This window comes from Melozone crissalis, unplaced genomic scaffold, assembly GCF_028551555.1.
Source record: "Melozone crissalis strain CALT ecotype California unplaced genomic scaffold, PUWL_Pcris_2 ptg000042l_1, whole genome shotgun sequence".
NCBI lineage: Eukaryota > Metazoa > Chordata > Aves > Passeriformes > Passerellidae > Melozone > Melozone crissalis.
In genome coordinates this window covers 2,532,157-2,550,346 of record NW_026535820.1, presented here as the reverse complement: position 1 = coordinate 2,550,346, position 18,190 = coordinate 2,532,157, and the positions used below count along the sequence as shown (strand labels likewise).

The 18,190-nt window shown below is 38.5% G+C and overlaps 1 protein-coding gene across 1 annotated transcript; it reads left to right on the top strand.

The window, feature by feature from the left end:
- The first annotated feature begins 413 nt into the window (after positions 1-413).
- On the top strand, positions 414-16,804 carry TERF1 (telomeric repeat binding factor 1). The gene is made up of 10 exons (XM_054285095.1): positions 414-1,035; positions 2,820-2,915; positions 5,029-5,159; positions 6,296-6,382; positions 7,656-7,805; positions 9,885-9,991; positions 11,146-11,211; positions 11,296-11,339; positions 12,343-12,407; positions 16,646-16,804. Exons 1-10 carry the CDS (start codon positions 414-416, stop codon positions 16,802-16,804), a joined length of 1,527 nt encoding a protein of 508 aa, XP_054141070.1.
- Positions 16,805-18,190: the final 1,386 nt, after the last annotated feature.

The window sequence follows — 18,190 nt, the reverse complement described above, 5'->3', positions numbered from 1 at the left end:
ACAGGAGTCAAAGGAGTTAAAGGCCCATCACCTGATACCTCTTGCTCTCTGATGCCACCCTGCCCCTCCCTGGAGTGAAATAAAGCTCAAATTAAAGCCTTTCACCAGACCTAGAACATCTCTGAGAAGAAAACTCTTCTGCCCTTCAGCACTTGCCCTGAATTCAGCCCTTTGCAGACCACCTTCTTCCTCCCTGGGTTTTACATTTTAACATCTACAAACAGTTGCCTTGTCAGATAAACACCCTCCAACTAATACCGTCGCTCTCCACATACCATCCAGGGCTTCGTTGCCAAGTCGAAGCTCCCACTTTTCAGTTTTTCCAGGCTCTGGTATGTCCCCCCTCCCTCCCACAGCCTCCTCTCTCCAGACCCCACATGAGGACGCGCTAAGAGAAGCCCTTCCGATCACACATGCAAGGAAACATCCACGTTTCGCCTTTGGCTCTTCCAGGAAGCGCGGAACACCGCAGCTCTGAGAGCCACCGCTCCACATGGGACACGGCAGCTCTCAGAGCCAGCACTCGACATAGGACAGCACTCCACACGGGACACGGCAGCTCTCAGAGCCCCGCTCCACACGGAACAACGCTCCCTCAGCTTTCCCCCCGCCCCCTAGGCCACCAAAGGGCACTTGCGAATCAAAACAAGCGCGCTGCGACGACAGCCCGGGCCGTGAGGTGCGGCAGCGCTGATTGGTTGCGGCTCGGTGAGCGGGGCGGGGCCAGGCGGAACGGCTTTGCTGATTGGATGCGAAGCGGGCGGGGCGGTACGATCGCTCTGATTGGCTGCAGCGCGGGCGAAGCTCAGGGCCCGCAGCCGTTGGCGCGCGGTTTGAAGATGGCGACGGCGGCCCAGGGCGCGCCGGACGGCGGCGGCAGCAGCTCCGTGAGCAGCTCCGTCAGTTCGGCCCCGCCGGAGGCCCTGGAGGCCGTGGCCGCGGAGTGGATGCTGGAGTTCGCCTGCTCCTGCCTGTGCCGACACTTCGCGGAGCAGAGCGGGGCGGAGTTCTGGCGGTGGAGGGACGTTGCGCAGGGTGAGGGGCGGCGGCGGTTCGGGCTCTGCGCAGCCGCTGCCGGGACAGCGAGTCCTGAGGGGCCGCAGGGGCAGCGTCCTCCTGCACGCCGGGCACTAAAACACTCATTGCCCATCGACCACCGTGGTCAGCAGCGCTGGGGGTGATGCTCAGCTCTGTCGGGGGCCTCAGGAGATCCCCGGGCTGTGAAGGGCAGGTGTGGTATCGGCAGCACTCGCACGCGACAGCAATACAGCAATGCTAGAAATGTTTCAGAGAACTACAGTCTGTCAGACAGAGATGAGATGAGATGAAGTGTGGTGACTGGGTTTTGAATGGATAAACATATATTTAAAACGGGGAATAAACTTTAGAGTGAGAGTGGTTGACAACTAGAAGTAAACGTCTAAGACTCAGATAAATTTGATGGATTTATGGTGTTTTCTTCAGTGAGAAGCAGTTTTCCTGACGATACCAGGTTAGAGCTTTGGGGGATTTTGTCTGTGTTTATGTTCTTGACTCAAGGGAGCATAGCAGTATGACTTGTTTAAACTTGTGCAAAGAACGGAATACAATGGCATAGAGAATGATTACTAAGTAGGTTGATATGGGATATGGTAAGAAATCTAATGATAACTTACCACAGTACTTTGAATGGGAGGCTGCTAGATTAAATTATTTATGTTGCTTCTCTATGTGTGGCCTTTGGACTGCAGCTCAGCAGGAGAATTGTACTGAGGTTTTGTGCAGGTGCGAAGCAGAGACAATGCAATGCAAAAGCAGAGTGAAAATATCTCGTGGGAAGACTGAGTGTGTTAGTAGAAACTGTTAATAAAGTTGAATAGAATTCAAGGTCATGCGGAAATAAGTAATAGCAAATTTTGAACTTGGTCCTACTCTGTTCAGCAACAGAGGAAAGAGTTTGGCACTTTAAGATTATTAAGTCAATATTGTAGAAGTCTTTGGGAAAAGCTTAGCGCAGTCATAAGATTGTAATAGAAAAGTAGGTGTGTTTTTTTTTTGTAGAAACACAGAATTGTTACTCTTGCATGTGACAAAGGGAGACCCTACAGAAATAATGATTGGCTGTCAACAAGAAAGTCAATTCAAATTGAAGCAAGTGCAGAAAGGTAGGAAGGCTGTGGTTCCAGATAATACCCAGCAGCTCCTTTGAACCCCAACTGTTCTGTGATTCACTTTTCATTTTGAATGGTTCTGTATTATGCTGTGAAGATGAATTACTATATCCAGCACATTAGCATAAGAAATTCACAGTAACCTGAATGATGGGAATAAGCTCATGATAGCTCCCATTTTAAAATCTGTAATAATCCTTGTGACCTTCCAGCCTTGCAAGGAGGATTTTCCTTGTAAATTTACATTTCTGAGTAAGCTTTCCATGTAGCTTTTACTGCTTTATTTCTGTAAGTTGCTATAGCAACATGCTATACCAGTCTGTCTGTGGGCATTCCCTGGAAGTGTTCTTTGGAGCAGACAGCTGTCTTTTGTAGTACCCTATTTACCAAAAAAACCCCTACATTTAATACTATGGTCTTTGAATTGGATGAATAGAAGCTTGTGATTAATTCTGCTGTTTCTTCAGAAAAGGATATATTCTTCTGGTCAAGCTCTTAAATGTTATTTCTGTTGTTTTAGCAAGGAAGAATACTATTTGAGTAGGCTTCATTGGTTTCTTAAGGAATTAGAAATTTAGTAAAATCTGGTAACACAGTGTCTACTATATATCTAGCCACACTGTGGCAGTGCTGGAGCAAAACTGACTTAACTTTTCTCTTCTTTTCCAGCTCTTATTAGTGGCCTCTCCCAAATACCTCCGCATCAGAAAAAAACAGTCTATCTCTGCCAGCTTTTGATAAGAATTGCACAAGGAAAAAGCCTTGGTAAATACTCAGGTTCTTTTTTTCAAGTGTTTTAAAATAGTTGCATGGACTTTTACAGAGGTACATTAGATATGCTTTCACATAGCCTTTACTATGCATATATATATTTTTTAAATATAGATATAGCTATATATAAATAAATTGAATAAATTTCACTTTTTGGACTATCTTTTTTACACATGTGATTGAGCTGTCTGCAGCACTGGTATTACTCTGTGCTGACTGACTTAGCTGCATGGAGTTTGAATGACCATATACTTCTTAAATTACCAGGCTTTTTTTGTCAGAGTAGTATCAACAAAAGAAACATACTGGAAAGACCTGACTGGCTCTTAGTGAGCAATACTTACAAGTTTAAAACTCAGGATATGTGTTCTTTTCTGCACATTTCACTCTAGAGATTAAAGTAGGACAGACAGCAGGAATGAGAAGGTGGATGAAAAGGATGACTGCCCATGTTTCCTACAGAAGACTGTAAGATCTCAGCTGGCAGCAAGTCCTTGGGGCTCTTACTCACTACATCTTCTGTTTGGCTGCATTTGCAACTTGTTGGTTTAGCCAAAATGATTTTGTTTTGAGTTTCTGGAAGACTAACTTCTTTTTGTTCCACTGTTTGATAAAGCTCTTTGGAATTTAAAGACTTCAGAAGCAGTCTTGAAAGCATGAGCATGGAAGAAAAAAGTGTATTCTAGCCTAGCAATGCCACAAAGTCTTGTTTTTTTACAATTAAATTTTCTATGTTGCTTATCAGATATTGTGGCATCCTGATTTAGTTCACCTTGGGAATCAAATTCTAACATTTGAAATAGTTCATAAAATTATTTAAAATAGTATACAAATTATGAAATTTTTGTCCTAATGCTCTAAATTATATTATTGCATATAACACTTGAGAATATTACTTCAATGTGTGTTTTTATCTTATCGGTAGAGAATGATCTGTGTGGTGAGGAAGATTGCATGTGTGTAGTAGGTATTACATCAGGTGTGGCTGCACAATGTACATGGAAAGCTAATATATGGTTGCTTCCCTATTTTTCTAGTTATTAAAATATTTGATCTGTGATGATCACACAAACAAGGCTGTTTCAGCTATAAGAGCTCAACACTTTTGTTTCACACTATTAAACAATATGAAGTGTCATGTTACTTGATTGAGACATGTTTTTGTTTTAGTTATGTGTGTGTATGCACATAATACTGTTTGAAATGTCATTGTTTGACATTGTAGTGGATAAAAAATAATTTTTCTCTTCATTATTGTGTAAATTGCTTACCTTCTGTCTGAAAAATACTTAATGAAAGGAATGAGTTATTAAGAGAGATTGTGCTGATACCATAAAATGAAGACGTAAGTGAGGCTGTAGTTCAGTGAACATCTTGAATTAAGCTGGCAGTGCCATGGGAAAGAAGCACTTGTGCACCTGCCAGCTCCTCCTGCATCTGTTACATTGGCACACTCACTTGTGCAGGTGTGCAATGACCAGGCTGGGAAACTGCTTGAGTGTTAAGGGGATGAATATTGGGTTAGACTAGATTTCTGCCAGAACTGGTCACTGATCCTTTGCTGGGAGTTTGCAAAACCTTGGTGTTGGCACAGCAGTACACTGGCATGGGGAGTTGCTTCTGCTTTTTAAGTGACACTCCTGTGTAGGCCTGTTTGAGTTTCCCTCTTGGTTTAAGCACTTCAAATACAACAGAAAGTTAAGACATGGTAATAGTGATAGACACAGGAAGAAAAAACAACTTACCATGGTGATTGTATTACAAAATTAATAGTATCAATATCAAATGTTGTGAAATCTCATGCTAAGTTTAATGCATTATTAATGCCAGACCAAATACCTAATTGCAAGTGGCATTTTAAGTGAACAATGATTAGCTGACATAATAGCCCCTGAAAATGCATCAGTAATGTTAGTAGCAAGGGTAGGAAGACCCAGTCTCCGAAAAGAAGACTGTCGCTTTGGGTTTCTTAAACACCTAAAACTTGAGGAGAAAGGAATTGAAATTGTATAGTACATATTACTTTACTGCATATTACTGCATACTGTGATCTATTTAACTTTATCCTTTAATTTTTATGAGTACTTTGGTTTTTTCTCCCTCTAAGGATTACAGTTTGAAAAGGATAAAAGAATTTCGCCTTTGGAATCTGCTCTGTCTTTCTGGACTTTACTTGAAAGGGAAGAAATTAAACTGGAAAAACTTCATGAAGAAATTCGTCGCTTGATTCAAATTCAGGTCTGTGTGACTTCTTCATAATGCTTCAGGATGCCACCTACTGATTGGGAATGAGTATCTGGAATGCTGCCTGGCAGGAAAGGGCCTGAGGGTGCTGGTCAACAGCAGCTGAACAAGAGCCAGGGTGTGCCCAGGTGGCCAAGAAGGCCAGTGACACCTGGCTGGTATCCAGAACAGTGTGGCCATCAGGACCAGGGCAGTGATTGTCCCCTGTGCTCAGTGCTGGTGAGGCCACAGCTCAAATCCTGTGTTCAGTTCTGGGCCCCTCAGGACAAGAAAGACTTTGAGGTGCTGGGGAGTGTCCAGAGAAGAGGACAGTGTCCAGAGAAGGGCAAAGGAGCTGGGGAAAGGTCTGGTGAAAGGTCTGGAGCACAAGCCTTGCAAGGAGCAGCTGAGGGAGCTGGGAGTGTTTAGCCTGGACAAAAGGAGGCTCAGGGTGACCTTGTTATTCTCTACAACTGCCTGAAAGGGGACGGGAGCCATGTGGGAGTTTGTCTCCTCTCCCAGGTAGCTAGTGACAGGATGAGAGGAAATGGCCTCAAGTTGTGCCAGGGGAGATTTAGATTGGGTATAAGGAAAAACTTTCACACAAAGGGTTGCACAACATTGGAACAGACAGCCCAGGGAATTGCTGGAGACATGATCCTTGGAAGTGTTTGAAAAAAACATGTGTATATGGCACTTGAGGATATGGTTTAATGGTGAACATGGTGGTGTGTGTTAGGTTGATGGTTGGACTTGATGACCTTAAAGATCTTTTCCAGCCTTAAAAATTCTATCTTACTAAAACAGAGCCCTTTTTACCAAAATCTTGGGCTATTAGCAGACTGAACTGAATTTTCAGTTTTAGTATAGAGTAAATAGATCAGTACAGGGCACCTTTTTTATCTCATATAGTTCCTGTTTGGCAGTTTTTCAAACAAATTTTAACTGGTACAATCTGAAAAAGATACCAATTGAAAAAAATTTCAAAACTAATTTCAGAACTAACTGTTAGAAGTAGATATGTGTCAGTAACCCTTAAATATATAAACTGAATTTTTGGAGTCTTAGAAAACTGTGGAATTGTGAATTCTCTTGCTTTTTCTGAATCTCAGGTGGAAAGTATTTAATCATATCTTTTAATTATATTGTAGATTGTAGCAGTCCATATGGAAAACAGGTATTTCAGGGAAGCTGCTGAAGTTCTTGAAAGGCTGTTCACAGACTCTGAATCAGATAAGGTAGTAACTTGTTTAAATTGCATTAAAAGGTCTTGACTTTCAGAGGAGAAAAAGGGGAGTTGGTTTCCAAAGCTAGCAAATCCTACCTGCATAACTTCAATCTCATTATTGTCTGTGCAGTCACTTTCATACCTATGTCTCTTTAGAATACAAAAGGAAATTTGTGGCCAGGATATTGATAGACAAATGGGATGATTTTTGTGGGAGTAAAATGCTTTTAGCAGGAGTTGTCCTTCATCCCCTCTTCCACTTCATATGAGGAGTGAGATGGCACTACAAATTCTGGGAATTTGATAGTGCTGACTACTAACAGCCAATTTGCACATTTCAATTGTAGTGGACTCTGTCACCCCTGATTAGTGTTCTATGTACCAAAGCATCCCAGGGAAGTAAAACTCATTAGCTTCTGTAGTACAGAGTGAATGCTGTTATGCCTCTGACAGGAAAAGACAACATATAAGTTAGGCCACCTCCTGGTTTGCAGTTGACTGCATCATTCAGAAAGTTCCAAGTTTGAGTGAATAACTCTCTAATATGACAGTTAGTGCACACACTTGAATTTGCTGGAGTAGAGAAAAGAGCAACAGAAGAACTGTAGGTGAAGAGAAGTTAAAAATGCTTCCTATATCCTCAACTGGTATATTAGGACACATGTTCTACGTAAGTAGTAGCCTGTGTATAACTTACTCTTCAGACACACTCTCATTCAGAGCATTTGGATGTTTGGAAAGTGTAGATTGTGGTAATAGCACTCAAATTCATGAATAAAAATGTAACCTATAGACAGAAGATAATTCTCTGGCTGGATTGGCTTCTGTAAAATTCAAAGGGATTGGTAGACAAAATGAGAATTTCTAATTATCAATATTGATGTATCCTTAATGCTGCTGTACTAAGTTTTCCTTCTCCTGAATACTGTACAGCCCTTTCAATGGCAGTTTTTTGAGACAGCAAATGAGAAGAGAGAACTGAGTAATGGGTGGCTTTTTCTGGGTGTTTTTCCTCCTCTGACAGCCCTGCTTTCAGTGTTATTCATAAAGGAAATGAAAATGTAAATCTCTGGTCAGTTACACTTGACCATTTATGAGCACATAAGGTAAATAGCTGGCATAATGTCTAGGTGACTCTAGAACTGTTTCAAACTGCAACATGAACTGTGTAGGGATATGCAGGAAACTGTATAATCATCATGTTGAGCTTTCTGTATTTCCTGTTTAGCACAGATACCAAGTTTGCTGCAGGATTGTGTTGTATAAAGCTGTGCTTTTCTTAGCCTTTAAGGGTGAAGCTGGCAACCGTAATTAAAACCAGGGATCCATATGTTCCTCTTCTCCAAAGCTTCAGTTACAGTCTTTTGATAAGTAAAATCAAGTCTTACATTGAACTTTTCATGAAAGAAAATGAAACTAACTTCTTAACACAGGTATGTTGAAAGTATTTTAAAAACTTTTGAAAAAATTTACCTGATACAATTAAATAGATTTCTCCTTCCAAGGGAGTTGTTTGGGCAATATTCAATTACTGTATTAGATTAAAGGGAAACTTTGCCTTCCTTTGGATTGTCTTGTTTTCAACCTTTTTGTTTTAATTAATATGTCTTGGAGGAAGTTAGTAGGAAAGAGACTCCTCTTAAATATCTTCTATGAATGTTTTCCCCACAACTTTTTGATTAGAAAAATAGTTAGGACATTAGTGTAATTAAAACAAGAGCTTCTTAAGAGATGCAGTTCTGATATGGGACTCCTTTGAAAATGTAGCTTTATATTTAATGCTTATTTTATTTAAGCCTACATGTCTTCCCATACTAAAGATAAAAAAATCAAGACCTGTTAATTTGAATAAAAGCTTTAGGAATGTCAGGGGAGTTAGGAGATAGAAAACTATTATTGCTGTTTTCCTGTAAATACAAATGTTCCTTGCAAACAGTCTTGCTCAAAAGTGATTTAAAATTGGCAAGAACAACATTCCTTCTTCAGTTCATCTTCAGGAGGATTGTAAAGAATTTCTCTTATGTTTACTTCGTATAAAGGAATATTGAATTATTCAATTACAAAAGCACAGACGTCTAAAGGTAATAAGAAGCAAATTTTAAATAAACAATCCTGAAGTTCCTCTGTGTTTTTCATTCTCTTACCAGAGAGACTGGACAACTTATTACATGCACTCAAAGTATAATACAAGGAGTACTTTTTAATGGTTTCACTTGAATGTCAGTTTTCAAGTTTATTTTTCAAGGCTCTTTCTTTGAGTCTAAGAGGAAGCGGAGCCTTGGAGGTGTCAGAGAAGGCCCAGAATTCCATACTAACATGCCTAAGGCCCTCACTGCCTGCATCCCCACTGCCTGCATGTTTGTCCTGCTGTCACCCACATTGCAAATCTTACTTTGAACAGTTACTCTGGCACATGGAGGAGAGAACTTTGTGAGGAATTCCCACTTCTGTGCAGCACTCAGGTCTCCCAGCAGTGCACCCTGTCTTCTCTGCAGAAGAACATTCTAGCTTTAACTGCTAATTTCTCTTTCTTCTAGTGCCAGATGTAGAAGTATAATCATAGAGTAATTTGGATTGAAAGGAATCTTTAAAGGTAGTTTAGTCCAACCCACAATAAGCAACCCTGCAGTAAGCAGGGACATCTTTAGTTAGATCAGGTTGTTTAGAGCCCCATTCAACCCAGCCTTGAAGGTTTTCAGGGATCAGACATCAACCACCTTGCTGGGCAGAATGTTCCATGTTTTGCCACTCTATCATAAACAAAACAAAATTCTTCCTTATATCTAGTCCAAATCTACCCTCTTTTAGTTTAAAACCATTAACTCTTGTCCTACCTCTACAAGCCCTGGTAAGAGGTAAAGTCCCATCATTATTCAGTGTAGGAGGTCCTTTTAGGTACTCTATAAGGAGTAATGGATTACTACTTCCTTCTCTTGGCAATGGAGGAGAAATAATTTTAGTTTGTGGCTAGAAGTTTGAGCAGGATGTTAGAAATATTTTTTGCCAGTGCAAAAAAGGTTCTATTACAAGCCTCAATTCTGCTTAGACATGTCTTTTGAACATGCTACATGTATGCTTTGTCCTGCCATGTGCTACAGAACTAGATAAACTTGACACCTGTCAGTTTTAGTTTCTAACCTAGTTATAAAAACCAGACTTTGGAGTACTTTGATAGTATTTTCAGTCTTAGTTAAGTTCTGTAATTTACTTGACACATTTTTAAGTTCACTCCTTATGCAACTATTTGTTGTATTTCTTTGTGTCCATATAAAAATCAGTTGCAGCTATGACTAAAATTTCTCCAAGTTATTAGTTGATAAAGATCTTTATGGATTTCAACTTAACATGCTAAAGTTGTTTTGAAACTACTTCTTTAATGTTAATACCTCTGAAATGTCTGTCAAATAAGCACTGCTAGTTCTAATAAAAAGTATGCATGTTAAACTTAGTGAAAACTCCTATCTAGGTACTGCCTGGCTTTAATTTTAACATATCAGTTCTATTTCTCACAGGAAGCCACAAAACATGTGGTATCTAAAGGTTTGGGAGCAACAACATTGCAGAACAGACCTGTGAAAGTCAATGAAAATGGCAGAAGTGATTTGGAAACAAAACATAGGTTTGTTATTAAGTATTATACTGCTAAGGGATGTACTTGGACAGTAACATGAAACTTGTAGATCAAAGAGTAGGTAAAAGGGGGGGGCCACTAAATTCCAAATTGCTGTCCAATAGAAAATTAGTTACAAGCATATCCCCTATTTTCTTTAAATTTGTGTTCTTCTGTGGTTGTTACTTTTGGCATTTACATGAAAAAGCTCGTCATTAAGTTTAATTATTTGTGAGGTTGCACAATTTGCAGTTTAAACAGCTGTCAGTCCATAATAATATAAGTACAAAAAGGACTTTGCTTTTTTAATGCTTGGTTGAACTCCTTTTAGTTCTAATTTCAGGCTATAGGTCATCTCAAGAAGAAAAAGAATAAGGAAATTTATTAAGTCTTACATTTTTCTTACAGCTGACCCCTTAATGATACTAGTGTGGAGGGAAATAGTTACATTGCTTCATGATTCTGACAGTGCAAACCTTCAGAACAATTACATGATTATTTTGGAAAATGCTAATATTCTAGGTTTATCACCATTTGTTCAGGGAGAATAAATTGCTGGCTTTAGCTGGGATAGAGTCTATATTTCTTCATTTTTATACTTGGAATACTTGGCATCATTTAGTTAAGAAAACACTGATGCAGATAGTATAGAGAAAGACAAGTCATAAGATTTATTTTTTAATTTGTTTTTTTAGAAGGGCAGCTCCTGACACATCTGAGAGATATGATTAAAGACTCGTTCAAAAATACCTATGGAAATAATTCCTAATGAAAAAGAGAAGTGCAAAATGCCTCTTATCTTCAACTTAAATGTCTTGGGCACAGGCTATCCAAGGAAGTGGTCACATTACCAAACCTGATAAAGTTCAAGAAACATTTGCACAGGGGCCTTAGATACATGGTGTGAGTCCTGGGGATGTCTGTGCAGAGCTAAAAGCTGAACTCACTGATTCTTGTGGGTCCCTTCCAACTCGGCAGATTCTGTATTTCTCCTCCAGGTATAGGGAGGCAAGGTCAAGAGGGTGAATGCATTGATGCCGTCAGTTATTGTATGCCACTGCTTCTACAGAGAAGTCTTTGGATTCTTTCATTAAAATATTGTTGAGTCGTATAAATGGCAAGTTGCTGCCTAGGAAATAATTTTTTTGTCTTTTCTTTTTAAGGTTGGTGAAAGAGAAACAGTATATCACAAGTCAGTCATCTGGAGTCATAATAAAACCCATAGCAAGGTGAAGAAATTTGTGTTATTGCTCTGGTCACAGACTTTTCATCAAGTACTTTGTATTTTTACTTCAGATCTGTGTTCTTTGCAGGAGACATTCAAGACAGAAGCCCAAAGAGAGCAGAGTTCTTCAGAGTGAGTATTAGTTTATTTTTACACTTTCAAACACTTAATCCAATCACATTGGATAGTACTTAAAAATAATGCAGAAATGGTTGTGATGGATGAAAACACTCCAAGTTGTGTATGGTTTCTGCACAAATGCAAATTTTGTGGTTGCCATATTTAGGAAGCTATGAAGTGGCTTAAGGTTCTCCAGCAATTAATTTTGAAAAATCATTGACTATTTTCTGGTTTCCTTGGTTGGCTTACAGGACTTATGGTATCCTGTCCAAAAGAAAGCTGACAGGAGTACTGAAATTAATTTCTTTCTGAATTCTGTACTAGATAACTTGATTGGGAAGGAACTAAAGAAGTTAGCTGATTGGAAAAACAAATTGTATTGTAAAATGTACAAAGTCAGGATGTTTGTGTGATTTCCTGGTATTACTACTTAAAAACCTGACACAGATAATATAATAGTTATAAGTAAGTTCTTAAGACCATTAGCACACTCTTACCACAGCAAGATGATGTTATAGTTCCTGCACCATGACCATGTTGTACATGGAAGGACAAACTCTTAAGATGCCTTGAATGCTTGTTGCAGTTAAAACCTGATAAATCTACTTGGAAATGATGGAATTTGTATACAAAGAATCATAGCTCTGATTGGTTCTTACTTCCCATTCTATGTAAAATGAAACTAGTGCATATAGTAAAAATGTTTTTACCAAAATCAAATGTTTTGTTATTATGTACCAATTTTTATCTAAGTGTTTAAAATATAATTCTGTGAACTCTATTGTACAGAAATTAGGGTGGGTTTTTTGAATAGCCTGTTTTTCGAAGCCCTTGGACTATGGCAAGGTTCATGTGTATTCATTTATAAAAGTATGTATGTAAAGAGACATTGAAATTTTCCCAATCTGTCAAAGCAAATCAAAATAGTGTACATCTTGTCAGGTCTAAATAGTAAAATGCAAAACTGCTGCCTTGATGTTGACTCCTCTTTGTTTTGGATTTAACTGTCTTCTAGGTCTTACCAGCATGCAAAATGTGGGACAAAATGAAGTTTCTTTAGCATGTAGCCGAAGAAGACAGGTTTGTACCTATTCTCTCTTCTAAACAGAGATAAAATGAATCTCCATGCACAGATTTTTTTTTCTCAGCTTTAATCTGATTTTTAAATCTATTGCTTAGATTTAAGATTCTGTAGCTTACTCAAGTGCTACAGTTCCTGAAATTGTTACAGTCCTGTTCTTTTAAAGACAGGAAATATAACATATTTTTACTGTCTCAAATACTGCTGTTGCTAATGCTTCCAAGGCTTTTATTTGTTGAAATACACCATTACCAAAGCTTAGTGTGAAATAAAAAATTCTTTCCACAGCTTGGATTAAAGAATTCTGGGTGTCATTTGCCTGTGAGAATTTTGGGCAATTATCAGAGGCAACTCGTTTTCCATCTTAGACGCTTAAATATTTAGCAGTTTTATAACTCAATACTTTTTTATGTGATGTAAAAACATTTACTTGGGAAACTGCTCTAGTTCTTATAAACCAAATGGTAGGGTCTTCTTATAATGCTACATTTCAAATGGTCCTTTGTGCACTCTTCACGGGTAAGCCTACTTCATGGAATTACATTAAAATAACCCTACTGTGTTCACTAATGCTAGAATTCCCACTGGTAGGATGTGCAGAAGTGTATGCCTTAATAGAATGCAATTTGAAGTTGATTTGATGTTGGGGTCTTTCAAGCTAATTTTTGATTATAGCCAATTTTCCTTCATGAGCATTCAGCATTTTATCATGGTAACTGAAAAAATTAACATTGAATATGCGTATTGCCATTGTTGGATTCCTCTTCATAATATCTCTTAGGAAGCAATGTGGAATCTTTCTGTTTAGATTATAGTACAAGTTATCATCATATCTCCATTTTGATGTGAGGTGTTTCATTTTTCTGGTGTTCATTTTGATATTTCATTTTTCATCTAACAGGGAAGACCAAATCGGTTTTGGTTTTTTTTTCTGGAGGAGAGTTATACTTCCTCCTATTTCTTTAAGCATTTTTACAGAAGTTGATGTACTGATTAAATCTTCAGTTACATGCTGTCCTCAAATGAGTTGAAGTCCTAATGAGACCTCATTCTTGAAGCTTAAGCCCCTATAAAGAGATTTTCACTTTCTCACAAATCTCAGGAATAGTTAGATCACTGACAATCTGTTTAAAAGCTGCAGATAAAACCAGTGCCCTAAAAAAAAAAAAAAGCAAATCACTTACTGGATTTGCTTTTTGCCTTTAAAGACAAAATTACTTTATTCCTGCATATACTTGGATAGGTACCTTGTTAGGCAGTTGCTGGTAAGCATGAGCCCTTCCATCAAGCTTCTTTTCAACATCAAGAATTAAACTGTTTGGAGCACAATGACACAGAGCTAATGAAAGCTTTGTAGTCACATATTTTTATGCTGAGCTAGTCTGTTACTGGGTCACCTACAAGCACTGTGTCTAGGTCTAGGGCTTACACACACATCTTGTTGGAAAAAAATAGAAGTTGTTTGCTTAATTATGTTGTTATAGTTCAGCCTTAATTGAAATATAAAGACTAAATTTGTGGAGAACTGCATCTGACAGGGGCATTGAAAATGTTAAAAGAACTTCAATGAAACTTAAGATTCAGAACTGTGTTTCTTTCAACACTTAGAAAAGTTGTAGGCATCTGCTCCTCTGTTATATTTATGCCTTACTCCCTACCACTAAAACCTCATAAATGTTTTATAGAAAGCAATGATAATTGGCCTTTTAAACAATAAATCTGCTCCTCTGCTTAATCATCTGGGTTATAAAATTGTCCACATGCATGAAAGAATGCAATGAATGTCAAGCTGTTGACTTCTAGAACTTCCTTTTCCATGTAGTCCCTCATTCAATGTTGGCATTGTTTGCTCTTGTTCTGTAAATGGCATTTCATTGCAATGGTTCAGTGCCCATTTTCAGCCTTTCATTGCAGTGTTTTCAGTTAGCTGCATAGAACAATCTGCAGTGCTATTGAAAGGACACATACTTTATTTTCTCATTCCTAAATTAGGGGATGCAAGTGTCACAGAATTTAGAGAACTGTTTGTACTCAATTTTATATCTAGTAACTATATGGCAAGTCCTTTGAGTTGTCTAAAATCTAGATGATACTTGATTTAAATTAGCAATGTGTTTGAAAATCTGATTGTTTAGAGTTTTGTCAGACTTGTATGGAAAAAAAATCATATATTTAAAGCTGAAGGAGAAAAAGCTCTGACTCAGAGCAGAGTCCCCTAATGCATAAAGGAAGACGGGTTACTAGAGCAGAACTGACTCAAAGGAATAACGAGATCTTCAAATTTGTGAGGGAATGCCTTCACATTCTGCCTGGCAAACTGAAGCTTGCTCTGCTGGTGTTCAGAGCTGGCCAGATGTCACATTGTAGCTGTGGACCAGGCACTGTGCTGCTGTGAGCTCAAGCGTAGTGCTGCATTATGTCCAGGCTTTCAACCACTCCTGTAACAGTGCAGAGCTGGAATCTACATAAGTTCTGTCCCAGAGGGGACAGAGAGCTGGTCAGTGAGTGGGGCAGGGGGCAAGTTACTGCTCTGTTCTGTTCCTCAATGAAGAGTCAGTCCCTGATTTACCTGTAAAGCAGGCCCTCATTTATACAATAAATGGAAGAAATTGGTTTTTTTAAAAAAGCTCAATGTGAGCAATTAAAAATCAAAACAAGCTAAAAACAACCCTTTTACAGCAAATGTAATTAATCATTGCAAGTAACAAGGGTTGTGATTGTCTCTTTTGATGAAAGTATTTGAATTATCTGGTGCTGTAGGTCAAGCATAACTGTGTTACTTGAATAAAGATTTTATTTAGTAAAGTTTTCTGGCATGCTCTGAAATGAGATGAACTACATTATTCCAAAGGAATCTCTGGCCTTTTAATAATAGTAGAAAAAAAAGCTATTCACTGCTAATGTTGCAAAAGATCTGTGGAACAGGAAGAATTAGAAAAAGGAAGTATTTTTGATAAAGGGTAAACTACTTTAGAGAAGTTTTAGGTTCCTAACTGTGTAGAAATACAGTTTAACTACTATTACTTGTAATTCTTTCACTGCTTAGTGAGGTTTGTCAGTGATCAGAGTTTACTGAAAGGGCCCTGATACTTGCATTAAGCTGGAATAAATCCAGCTTTGAGATTTGAAGTTTGGTCTTTATACACCTCAGTTTGCACTTTGTGTAGATGCCACATTTTCCCCTTTTGGAGAAAAACCAGGATACAGTTTTGATCTGTCACAGTTTTGAGGCTGAATGTTATCTAAGTTCCTTCCCACTCAGAGGCTCCCCCTTGTCTTTCATGTCTGAGCCCTGCTGCAATTTTTAGAAGTTTAAATTAACAGAAGGGTGGAACCATGCAGAAGAGCACTTAAAATTGCCACCCTGCCAGAGACTGTACTGATGATGCTTACAAGAGCAGAATCTTTCAAAGATCCCAAAGGGGTTCCCTGTCATTAAGAAATAAATTTATTTTTTCCTCCTATTTCCATGGATGTGGGTTCTTGTGCCACTGACAGTCATATTGGCTGTGTGCTCCTGCTGCTCATCCTCCCTTTGTGCGCAAGCAGGAGGGTATGCATTTGTGTAATGGCAGCAGCCATAAAATTTACATTTCCACTGGGTACATTATTTTCAGAGTTAAGTGATGTTTGTCCCCCTTTAATTCACATTTCCTTGCACTTACCAGATCTACTAGCTGGCTTTAAGCTGAGGCTATTCCTTTGCACCTGCATTTCCCTTTGTGCCCAGTTCTCTACAATTTTGAAGTTTTCAATTGTAAAGGTGAGCCATAACATGATTCTGTAACGTTCCCTTCTGCTCTACAGCCAACACCATTTATCCATTTGATAGTTGGAAGTGATCTGTTACTTAGAGGAGGAGGTTTTATACATACTCTGGGAAACCAACCTTTTATTCCACCAAGCTATAAATTTTAGGCTGTCAGATTCAGCCATTTACAATTCTTATGACTCTTGTAATGTTCTATAAACATTTTTTACTTCCAATCCTGTTACTCCAATTAACCCCGGGCTTTATTAACAGAGATCCCCTTTGGGAGCCCCCATAAAGCTCTACAGGTTCAGTTAAAAATGTATCATTTATCTCTAGTTTCAAGATACGGTGCTCAAAAAAAACCCTCTGACATGTGTACTCTAACAATTAGAGAGCTGTTTGAAAACTTGCTTTTATATTTGCTATAAGCTCTCACATTAATACCTTTCTCTGTTCAAAAATCTGCTGTTTTTCTTGCCCTAGAAATGGACTCCGAAAGAAGACCTGGAGCTGAAACTGGGAGTAAAGGAGTTTGGAGTGGGTAACTGGGCTAAAATTTTAGCCCATGGTGCCTTCGACAACCGAACAGGTGTCATGTTGAAAGACCGGTGGAGAACATTGAGCAAGATGAAACAAAGTTGATTTGGACTACAGGAACCAACTCTTCATGTGTTTTCCTACATAAGGAAAGTACATAACTTTCCCTACATAAGGACCTACTCTAGCTTTTCAGAATAACATCTTATTTTAGTCTCAGAGTGTCCAGCAGTGCTGCTGTCATAAAACATGAAACAGAATAGTAATAGGTATAAAACATTTGTGTAAGCTTACCTACTCTGGTAATGATGACTTAAATGTAAAGTCTGGCCTTTTTTGCTACATGCAATAACAGATAACCTAGATTCTGAAATGTGAAAATGTTTGCAGTGATTTAAGAAATGTCTGTTATGTAAATAGGGGTATTAGATCTGACTGGCGACATCTTTAGTTTGATGGAGGCTAATAAAAAGTCAAATGTTCTGTATTTTTAAAGGGCTGTATCTCTTTTTAGATTGACCTTTTCATAATTTTACTTCCTGCCATATAACCCATTCTAATTTGTTTTGCTTCACTTTGAAATTTAGGTCAGACTTGACATTTCTATAAGTTTTACCAAGAAGTATGTATGTATTAGTATTGCTAATTTTCTGAGATGATGGTTTGTTGGGGTTTTTTTCTGCAGTTAAAAAGCGTAAATTCATATAATATCGTATTTTTAAGTAACAAAGGGACTGGTTAGTTTTTTACATGGAAAGGAGCCCTATTACACTAGCACTTAGCATTTCTTGGTTAGCTTGTGACACCTACCTTGTCTTGATCCATGCCTTCTTCCAGACCAGCAGGAAAGGGAAAGCTCAAAAACACATGGCCAAAGTGGGGCTCAATAATGAGTCTACACTGTCAGTGACAGCAAAGATACATTTTAATGGAGGTCACTATCAAGGTCTCTGCTGGCCACTGCAACTCTCCTGCTCATGGGAGACTGGGACAGATGGATGATGGCACTAGCCTGTATCTCTGGATTCAGATCATTTGGAAGAGATTTCCACAATCTCAGAAAACTCATGCATTCCACTGTCATACTGGTGTGAATCTAGTGACTTGAACTAACATAATACAGCATTCTTTTAAAAGTAAAATCCCCTGAATTCAGATGTTTTCTGTACCTTTTTTTCATGGCTAAGGTTTTTATTTTCCAATAACCTTTTAAGAACAAGCACCTGTCTGAATTGGTCATATTAAAACAAAGCTCTCTGAGATAATGTTCCCCATTACAAAGGAAAACATATAGTTATGAAGTCTAAAACATTCAGAAAGTATTAAAATAATCTCTGCTTTCTATTTTGGAGGCTTGCATTCATTACAATAAAGTAGTAAAATGCAGTTTAAAGGTTTGTATCACAACACACTTATTGTGGACAGAACCTCATGCAGATCACCTTCCTCACTCTTGCTAAGAGACTCCATGGCTTCTCCTAGTAAGTCTTT